The sequence below is a fragment of the Rhinopithecus bieti genome, unplaced genomic scaffold (genome assembly GCF_001698545.2).
Source record: "Rhinopithecus bieti isolate Rb0 unplaced genomic scaffold, ASM169854v2 scaffold_2465, whole genome shotgun sequence".
In the NCBI taxonomy this organism is placed as follows: domain Eukaryota; kingdom Metazoa; phylum Chordata; class Mammalia; order Primates; family Cercopithecidae; genus Rhinopithecus; species Rhinopithecus bieti.
Genome location: NW_016803679.1, coordinates 19,904 through 31,262, shown reverse-complemented (window position 1 = coordinate 31,262; position 11,359 = coordinate 19,904). Strand labels below are relative to the sequence as shown.

The following is an 11,359-nucleotide window of genomic DNA, read 5'->3' as shown; positions in this document are numbered from 1 at the left end:
TACTAGGGCTACATCTCTTCCCATTAGTAAGCCATGATATAACTGGTAAAAAATATGAAAACAATAAAACACAAACCACTTTCTACTTTCAAAGTATTTTTAGAAACAATATTGGTCCTAGGGAAGACTCCCTACTATACAACCCAATGAACCGATTAAAGGTACAAAACACTAGAGAAAACATCACTCACGGTGAACGCAAACACAATGTCACAAGGGATAAAAGAACACATTTCAAAGAAAAACACACAAGCCAACCAACTACCTGTAATATTTTGAGTATATACTAAGTGCCTACAACAAATCTGAAACCCAGGTATGTTTCAGTTTGAAAAGTAACCCGATTTCACACACAATTGTCTTGCCTATAAAAAATAAAAATAAAGTGCTACTCTCTGAATAAGGACGAAATAAATAAGTCCAAAGGCTCTATTTAAGATGTTTCTTTTACCACAAAGTTGTGAAGTGTTCTGAAGTCCAAGATGGGCTTGAAGCCCTCCCTGACTTTTTCAGGATCAGGATACCTTCACTAAAATCCTTTTCCTTGTTCCTCTTGTTGTGCACGCTTTATTAATCTGCATTTAGAAGGAAAAAAAATCTAGTTCAGAAGAGTGGAAGACTTTGAAATATGCCACATCACTTTAGTTTATGTTCTGAACTGTTTTGGGTTAATAATTAGCTTTATGTTACTATTTCAGAAGACATGATGGCCACCGGGAGGAAAAGAAATGGAAAGTGGACAGAGAACTAAGTTTGCAAGAAACTGAAAACAATAAGCTACTGAAGGAATCTCACGTAACCATCAATTACTCCCACTCCAATAGAAATCATTTTCAAAAAATCACTCATACTCCAGATACTTAGTTTACTTTAACATTTTCATAATACTTTATACAACTTCAAATGTTGGTGCTACAGCAATAGCAAAACAGAATCATTCAAAATTTATATTATCTAGCAAACACACCAAAACTAATGCCAGCTATTCTTTGATACTACCTCATCTTCTTTTCAAAGTTTTTCTTCAGTTACATACAGTTATGTATTTCCAAATATCTTAACTAGAAATTAATATAATCCTTTATCCATTATATGTGGTACTTCCCATGCCAATTCTGCCTTCATATTTTAATATACCAAAATATCTCATCATAATTCTATATATATGAGCACCTGTTTTTCCTCCCTATCTTCTGCATTTTCCTGATTATGGTCCTTGATGGATGAAGATGTTATTTATAAGAAACAAGCAAAATAACTTTAATCTTACCACACAAAAAACACAATTAAAACACACTTTGTAAACTGAATTCATTGTATAATATTCTGACAATAAACTAGAACCACGCAATTAATTTAAAAAGTCCGACTTAAAATATAAATAAAAAATCTATTAAAACACAGACTAACCAGGCAATTAGCAGGTGGTCTCTGAACACTAAGCTACTCTGCCCTTATTTCTCAAGAAATAAAAATAAAAAATAGAAGTTTAAATGCAATCTATCTGTTTAATCACTTTCACAAATAAAATCTGAAAGAATTTTGTACCTAAAAACAAAATCACAGCAGACTAAATTATAAGGGCCTGGTAAGGAAGATTCTTTTACAGTTCATGTGAAATTGAAGAAAAGAATGATTTAATTTAAAATCCTATGCTGTTAAAGCACTGAGGCAAAATCCCACACTGTGTATCACTTAAAAATCAATGTGTGAGACTGGTAATAGCCTAATGACAAACATTTTTCTTCAAACTTCTAAATGACAGTAAAAATATATATTTAATTATATTGTATTAGGTAGCCTATCATAAACTTTAAACTGCCTGATGCAAGAATTGTAAAAAGTATTATTTTAGGAGATGCAAGAATAGAATGATAAATTTTCTGAAAAAATGAATTCTGATGACGAGGGAAGCTTGAAGTATAATTAGGAAGCTAAAACACTCAGTAAAGTCAAGGAATGAATTCTTGCAAGAAAAAAACAGTCAACACCTAAACACCTACATGTTTAGAGAATGTGGTACAAAAGGGTGAAGAGCACTGCTCAGCTAGCAAAGATTTCTTGAGAGACAGACATTTTTGAACAGATTTTTGAAATGATGGGAATCAGAACAAAGAAAAGCTGAGGCACCCAAGCATGGATGATAGTAACCATCAATGCCATTTAGAAGAGTCAAAATGGTTTCTGCTATAATGCATCTTTTTAGGAAGCTTACTAATTATTTTAAGCAATTTCATAATTCTCCCAATCCAATACTCTACATATCTATAATCTCTAAACTGTGAAATCCAAAAGCTCTGAAAAGTCAAAAGCTTTTTTATAACTCATTTGGTGGTAAATCTAAACAGAACTGACATGAAGCTTTATAGAATCTTTATTTATCCCATTTGTTCAGAACATTCAGAAATTTCAAAGCAGACTCTGCAATAATATGCCACACATGCACCGTACTTTCCTAAAATTAAAATGAATTCTGAACCCTCACATGCATCTACCCCTGAAGATTTCAGGTAAGGCACTGAGGGTTTGTCTTATGGGCAGTCTACACAGCACAGTATAAGTTACAGGTCAGTTAGAAAAGAGACCTTGCCTGTGTAGGTTCTGAGCAAGAAAGAATCAAGAAGAAATGAAAGAGGCAACAAAATATGAACACATACCAGTACAGTGCTGCCCAAGACAGAAATACAAAGTAAATCTGTCATTGAATGAATGAATGTATGTATGAATCAAAGAAAAAGGAACTATATTTTAACATAGGCCCACATAGTCCTACAAAGAAATAGGAAATGTTTAAGAATAAATATTCTGTTTTCTTAATATTTAAATACCCCAAATCCCAACTGGATATATATGCTCTTGTTTTATGAGTTTTTCTATATCTCTTTAAATTTTTAATTTTGCAGCATCTAATTATGTTTTGGTTTTAGAATATGCAGAAAATTTTTCAGTTTCATTGTGTTTGCTATGATTTTCCTACCTAACTGCTAAGTCTTGAGAACACGTTTTAAAGAAATTTCTAACCACCATTACTGATTTATTCAGTATAGACCTGCTCCTAAAGTGTTCAGAACACAACTCCAGTCCCTGAGCTGAAGTGAGCAAGGAAGAGTAGCTGATAGAAAATCTGGTAGCTGCTCTTTGATCTAGTTAATGAATCTAATTTGCAGATGCTGCTCCTTCCAACCCAACAACCATTACCACTTTCTCCTTTACTGACAGAAAGTCTATTTTATTTGGGATGGCAACAGTCATAGCTTAAAAAACAAAATCAAAATGAACAACAACAAAAAACTGTTTCACCATGCTAGATGCTGACATGTGGCATAGTTCTGAACAATGACATGTAATTAGAATTCCAGTATGTGGAAATTCTGAGAAAGTTACTGAGTCCTCAGTTTATCCCAACTGCCAAGACCTTCATCCTTTGCTCATCCCTCTATCTGGACGAAACACAAATGTAATGTATGTAGAAGCAGGAACAATCCTGAGTTTACAAGAAACAAGAGTCACAGGTGAACAGTGGCAGAGCTAACAGGTAAAAGCAGCCTGGACCTTTGATGACACCATGGAACGTATCATGAGTCCTAGACTACCTACCTTGAAACTTGTCCATAAGAATAATGAAAGGCTTTCTTCAGAAGCCATTGTAATAAGGTTTCTGTTGTATGCAGTTCAGTGCAATACAAAATCAAACACTATACATATAAGTAGTCATATTGGGTAACAAAGGAAAGCCAACAAGTACAAAAAACTTCACCTTTAAAGAAGAAAACGATTAATGCAAGATGATTCTAAATCAAAACTTTTCCCATAAGGGTTAATCACTATGGATAAATTATTTAATTGCCTAATGATTACATTACTTTTTCTCAGAATTTGCACCCTCTCCACCTCCAATTTTTAGTTATTAGTTTAGCAAACACCTCCTATGTACCAAGCACTTCTTCCATATTTCACTCAACCATTCATAACTTCAAACAACTCATCTTCATTTTCTCCAAATAACTTGAAAACACAGATTTCACAAAACTTAAGCAAAAATCTCAGAATTTACTAGCCCTATGTTTTCTTTATTACAAAAAGAATGCTAATTTAGGCATCTTCTAAATCTCTTTCTATATAACTCACAAATGTAGAATATTTGACCAATTTATTATTACTGATAAACATTTAAGTCTTTTAAAATATTTGTTCATATGATAAACAAAGCTGAAATGCATGTCCTTGTCCAAAGTTCTCTCCACCTCCATATATGATTATTTGTGCATGACAGATTCCCTCCAGTGCAATTCCTAGCTCAAATGCTACTGGCAGTAGGTCATTTTCCTTAAAGATTTGATAGGCACCATTTTGGAATGATGAACAAGACCAACCCATACCTGCAAGAGGTTTATAGTAAGTCTCTTCAGAGGACTATTATGCAGGCAGTTACTGGGTAAACACACAGTCCCATGGAGGCATATGAGAACACCACCTAGCTTCAAGGATCTCAACGAAGTTTCCAGAGGATGTAACATCTAAGCTGAGTTCAAAAAGACAATCAGAAATGTATCAGGCAAATGGTGTATGTGTGCATGTGCATGTCTGTGTGTGTGCACACTCAGGTGCATCTGGAGGTGAAGTCCAAGGTTGTTTTTTTTTTTTGGAGACAGAGCCTCACTCTGCCCTGCTGGAGTGCACTGGTGCAATCTTGGTCACGTGTAACCTCGCTCCCTGTTCAATAGCGTCTCTTCCTTCAGTCTCGCAAGTAGCTGGGATTTACAGGTGCGTGGCTACCACACCAGCTATTGTCTGTATTTTACTGTGTGATGGGGTTTCGCATGTTGGCAAAGCTGGTCTCAACTCCTGACTCAGGGGAGCCCACCACCGCAGCCTCCAAAGTGTGGGATTATAAGCGTGAGGTCACCACGCCCTGGCCAAGATTGGAGATTTTTTGTTGTGGTTTGGTTCTTTTGCTTTTGTTTTTTGTTTTTTTTGTTTTGCTTTTTTTTGTTTTTTGTTTTTTGACAGGAGTTTTGCTCTTATTGCCAGGCCTAGAGTGCATGGTGCGATCTTGGCTCACCACAACCTCCATCTCATGGGTTCCAAGTGATTCTCCTGCCTCAGCCTCCCGAGTAGCTGGGATTACAGGCATGTCCCATGCGCCGATCTAAATTTTGTACTTTTAGTAAGATGCGGTTTCTCCATGTTGGTCAGGCTGGTTTTCAAACTCCTGCCTCAGGTGATCGCCACCTCAGCCTCCAAAGTCTGGATTAACAGGCATATCACTGCTGAATCCTTGTTTTCTGTTTTTTTTTTTTTTTTACCCCAGGCAGTAAAGATGTAGAGGTAAAATATAACAAAAATGGAGTGTCACCAGGAATTGATAGTTTTCGAACTGTTGTGCTCTGAGAGAGTCCATTGTGGGGCTGGAGCCACATAGTGCAGACTGAGGTAATGCAAATGATGTGCGAGAGAGATAAAAATCAGGCACACAACACGTTAAAGAAAGAGTCTAGAGTTTATCCTTAGGGTAACGGAAAAAAGAAGGGTTTTGAGCTAAGTTACAACATCATTGCTAATATTAGTTAAGTGCCTGCTAAGCACTAAGTCCCATACTATGAAGTTCATACACATAACCATATTTAACCCCTCCAACAAATGTGTGAGGCAGGCACATCTGTCACAGGGTTATTACCCGTCACCCAGAGGAGGGATAGTAGCAGTCTGAAGCAGGGTAGTAGCACTGAAGATAAAGAGAAGTGGACAAATTTGAGACACATTTGAAAAACAGAATGAGGCTGGGCGTGGTGGCTCACACCTGTAATCCCAGCACTTTGGGAGGCTGAGGTGGGTGGATGATGAGGTCAGGAGATCGAGACCACCCTGGCTAACACAGTGAAACCCAGTCTCTACCAAAAAAAAAAAAAAAAAAAATTACCCAGGCATGGTGGTGGGCACCTCTAGTCCCAGCTACTCAGGAGGCTAAGGCAGGAGAATAGCATGAACCTAGGAGGCAGAGCTTGCAGTGAGCTGAGATAGTACCAATGCACTCCAGCCTGGGCAACAGAGCAAGACTCTGTCAAAAAAAAAAAAAAAAAAAAAAAAAAAAAAAAAACAGAATGAAAATGTCTACCATGTGTTTGGATACTAGCTGAAAGTAAAAAGACAAAGATGATCAGGGTAGCCCCATAATTTATTGTCCAAACTAATGCACTTTTGAGAGTGAAAGAGGTCAATAGTGAAAAAACTGTCATATCTGGTCACTCTAAAATTGAAAGAGCTTGGGATCACACAACAGGTTCAAGCAGGGAAGAGGAGTTCCATTTTAAACACGGTGAAATGGAGCTGCTAATGGGCCATCCCAAGAGAGCTATCCACTCGGCCTGTGGGTCTAGAACTTAGGATACTTTTCTCAGCAGAGACAGATATTTGAGGAGTTAACAGTACACTGATAGCAAGTGAAGGCAATGGAATAGGAAATATCACTCTTCCTGATGAAAAACTATTATTTAGGATCTCCTATATGCTCCTGCCTCTCCACCTCTTTCAGGCATTAACATAACCTGAAGCCACAGATCCACGGTGCTGTTAAATTCTATCAAAACCAAATGGACATTTCTACCTTTAGTATGACAATAAAATTGACAATAATGATTTATATTTCACTATGTCTAATTGTTTTCAATGCCTTTGTAATTCTTTATTTTTAATTGTTAATTCTAATTCATCTATCAGTCAGCTGAATTGACTTCATCAAGAAATTTAAAAAATTTTTTTAAAAATATGGGAAGTGTGCCTGTGGTATGTTTTATAAGTGTTTTCATATCTGAAAATGTCTCTCTACTACCTTCACATATGAGAGAAAACTTTGAGTATAAAATTATTTCAAAACTTTATAGTCTTCCTAAGTCAGTCTAGCATTTGTTCTATACTATACAATATCATCTTTCTGCCTGGGCACTTTTTTAATATGTCCTTTTTCCTTTTAATTGAACTAAGGTACCATGGTGTACTCGGGGTGGCTCTTTTTTCATTTTTATTACCCAGCACTCATCCCTCTTCATCTATAAAGGGAGGCCTTTTCAGCTCAGAAAACTTTTCATCAATTATATCTGTGATCATTTCCTCTGCTGTAATTTTTTCCTAAAGTTTTTTAATTCTTTTGTCGGAATCTTGTCCTCCATACCTATCATCATCTTTCTTCTCATTGTTGGCATTTGTCTTCCTTTTGTCTACATTCTTAAAAAAGTATCTCATGGACTTTTTTTTCACATCTATACCCTCTTTCAGTGACAGCTTTACTCTTCAGCATCACTAGTGAAGATGGTCTGTTATTGCCCCTCCAACAATCTCTCCTTATCTCACTCCTCCCCTCTTTCAAATATTTTCATTTCTTTGTCATCTTTTTGTTTCAGTGTTTCACCTTGTTTCATATTCCTCAGAGACTATACTCAAAACTTTTTGAGAATTCCAGGTCCTCTTTTTAAAAAAAATTTTCATCTAGTCTATGTAATAAATCATTTTAATAAGAAAGATACACTTCTGAGTCATCATGCTGCACCCTATTTTTTAATCAGTCTGTATAGCTTTTTCACAGCTCTCCTATGACAACCTTTCAATCACTTTTCCTCAAAGAAGTAGACATTCACCTAGACTCTGTGTTTGCTAAAACTACGTCTTGGTCCTTTTTATTTTGATATTAGCTGAAGTCCTTCTCTTACGTATAGTTTATTTGACAAATATTTGTTGAACACCTACTTTGTGCCAGGTATTTGTCAGGGGATGCAAAAGCAAACAAAATCTCTGCCCTCATCGAGCTGCTATTCTAGCAAGGGAGGCAGACAATAAGGAATAAATGACATGGCCAGTTTGTTAATAATGCCATAAAGGATGTAAAGAGGATTCAGTGATGGAGAATAAGAGTGAATAATAGGCTCGCATGCATAGATCCAGCCTGACTGCAAGTTTCCAAAAGGTTAATATTCAAGGTGGCTGTGCTTGATTGGTATTCAGTCTTCTATACTGGCTCTGATTCTGAACAAAGGGAAGGCTTATTTCTTTAACAAAGAATATCACAGTATTCTTCTGGCCCATGCCACCACCAACAGCAATTTCCTTGAGCAGACTTTCCTAGCTCAATGATCTATCCTAAGTTCCCTTGCTCCTGCCTATTTATTTCTGGCAGATTTAGTCTCCAAACTGATTGCAAAATATGGACACAGTGGAAGCCCTTTCATCAATGTGATCAAGGCTGGCAATAGATCTATTAACAGAGTTAAAGTTGACCTGAAAATAAAAGTTAAAGTAGAAAATCATTATGATATATATGTGTTATTCTTAATATTTTAGTTTACCATGTAATATATTCAAAATATACAAATCCTTTGCTTTGACTACGGAACCAGTAACTGGAGTTGTCATACTCTCTGCATAACCAAACATGTGATAATCTTCTGTGGTCCCAAGCTTAGGTTTTTCTAAAGTATAGCAAGAACTTAAACTCAAAAATATTAAGAAAATCTGAATCCAGGCTGCTTCTGTATTTTTATGATTTCTTCCCAAATCTTTTGCAGTCATCTCACCAATATTTGTCGGTGACTCACCTTTGCTGAATACTTCCAAAGTCCTCAACTTCAAAAAAAAGGGTTTTTACATAATTCATCAGCGTAATAAAATGATTTATGAGAAAAAAAATAAGAACAACTTGTTTAGGAATAAATAATTGATTCATGATAATCACACAACTGAAAGACTAGAGGGAGGCAAGTGCATTGGCCTGCTAGCTAACAGCCTGTTAGCTACAAGACCACATTGCCATGGGCACTGAAAAGGAATGAAAAGAATCAGTTGATCTAGTTGGTCAATTAAATGAAGATTGGTCAACAGAGACCTTAGTCAGGGAGGAAGAAGAAAAACAAAACAAAAGCTATATAACTTGCTAATAGCCTCAAAAGTAGCACTCTTCCAATAGAAAAATATTTGTTCACTTTCTAGTTAATGTAATCCCAGAATTTCAAAGCCTTGGGGATAGACATTATGAAAAGGAAAAGGAATCATTCTCTATACTTGCTTTAAAAGACATGCAGGTTGCTTTTATTTCGAACTGCTTATCATTAATCAGCAAGTAATTGCATTTTTCAGACCAGTTCTATCAGCTTTGTAGTTCATGGACATCTTAGATTGTGGCAATACATTGGCTGTCAAGCCAAGGTTTTGGTATTCCTACAATTGTTCATCATCTTCTACATTTTCATATGAGTTTTAAGGGGAAACCGAGAGTCAGTCTCATGGCCTCTAGGTAGCCATCACGTAAATTGGAAGTGTCAACTATTTTTTTAATATAATAGATGTTATTTCATTTCAGTCAATGTGAGGTTGAAACAGTATTTCAGGAATTAATACTCATCATTCCCGATGTCATAAAATAAATAGAAATGCTAAGGGTGGGGGGAATTGGAACAAAGGTGGGGCCTTTTCTCCTCATTTCCTCCCCAAGAGACCTTTATATTTTCTTGAAAAATAGGCAAAATGTAATCCCGTGATGACTGAATTAGAATGGCAAACACCAAATAAGATTATTTTGTATTGCTACCGAGCCCTGACTGCTCCAACACTAGTACCAACCACTAGTCAATGCAAACAATTTTCAACATAAAATTAACTTATGTAGCATCTTGCAGGTACCTTGAATTCCTTAAGAAACTTTTGGTTATTTACATAATACAATATATTCTATTCAGTCTTCTGGATAAAGCATCCTTTCTGAAAACACCCCAGCAGACTACAGACAAGATGAAAAGTGCTTCTGGATAATCAGGGAACTAGCCAACCTATACCTTGAAAAAATCAAAGTTAACATATAACAGAGACAGAACATAGGTGAAAACATACAAATATCTTTTACAAGCAATTTTATATTTAAATAGAAAAGCATCCTAGAGGAGGGTTTATAAACTCATCCTTCAGATCCAATAAAATTCATAAGTACACTGTGCTATTAATGCCCAGATATACCTAAACTAGACTGGAACACAGAATAGCTTAGTTTTTATGTGTTTAAAAGTCTCTAGGACCATCAGTTACTAATTCCCTCATCAAAAGAAAAGTTCAAAGCAGCTTTATTTAAAAGGTAAAGATATCTCAGCTTTTCTCAAAATAATAGAAGCTGGAGAGGGTCCAGCATGTCAAATCCTATATTCTATTTTTGACTTGAATTATTTTAGGATAATTAAAAAATATAGCCAACCATTTTCAAGAAAGAAAACCTTTAATCTGACATTTTACACTCATTTTTCTGTTAACTAATAGAAAGGCATTTCTATATACTAGTTTTCTAGTACATGTCAAAATTTAAGCTTAAACCATCATAATCCATGAGCTATTAAGGACAGTTCCTGGACTAATTATCGTGGTTAACACTCTTCCATCTCCTCCACAGTTGAGCACAAAGTACGCTCCCTCTGTACACTGACAGCTCTTTCACCAGACTCACTTCTCAGACCAGAGCTGCCTTTTCAAGTCATGGAATCTCACTTCTGCCCTTAAGCTCCAAATGCCTCTATCAAATAATGCTGCCGCAATCTGAGTGGTTAGAATTCTATTTTCCTAGAAATTCCATTTCCAAACAACAAAAATAAGGTTGTGAGCTTGGCTTCTTCATTTAAAACTTATGTGTAAACAACTGGTTAGAGATATTAGATATTTTCTAAGACACATTCTTATTTGGTATAAAAATAAGTTGATAACATAACAAAAGAAAAAAACTCACCTAAAGCCTTGAATCCCATTAAACTAATAGATAATTACTGCCAGAAGAATTGTTTACAATAATAATATTAAAAATACAAAATGAAGAATCAGGCTATGTTGATAATAACAATAAGTCTTACATATGAAAACCAATCTGATAAAGCCAATTCAATCAGCTATTTGGAACTATCTTTTATATCCATCCATTCTGAACAGCCACCCAAAATCCAATCTCAATGAAGTTAACGCTGTAAGAATGCAATGATGCTGAGATGCAATCTGAAATTTTTCAGGTCTCATGGTACAAAACTAAAATCTTAAAAGGACAGTTATACAAATTCCAAGCTTTATCAAATTATTGTTTATCTTTATTTGTAGCAGTACTTAAAGTTTACTTGGAAGCACTCTGGCACCCAACCTCCAAATATGAGACCAAAGAAATACCTGGGGAGAATATATACCAGGATACTACATTTTCACATAGAATGTGAACCATGTTCTATGTATATCTGGTGTCTGAAGATTAATATTCTCTTCAGTCAATATTTAAATGTATTTCAATGAATCTGTATTATTCTTACTACGCTGCATATAATACCACAGGCATGATGCTAGAAATAATCAAAGA

At 35.6% G+C, this 11,359-nt stretch overlaps 1 protein-coding gene across 1 annotated transcript in view; it reads right to left on the bottom strand.

Moving 5' to 3' along the window:
- Nucleotides 1-334: 334 nt before the first annotated feature.
- Nucleotides 335-11,359, bottom strand: part of LOC108513728 (alpha-mannosidase 2-like) — a 28,354-nt gene continuing 17,329 nt past the window's right edge. Inside the window, exon 6 of the mRNA XM_017849591.1 lies at nt 335-575. Coding sequence (XP_017705080.1) covers nt 530-575 — 46 coding nt within the window. The 3' untranslated portion in view covers nt 335-529. The remainder of the gene's footprint in view (nt 576-11,359) is intronic.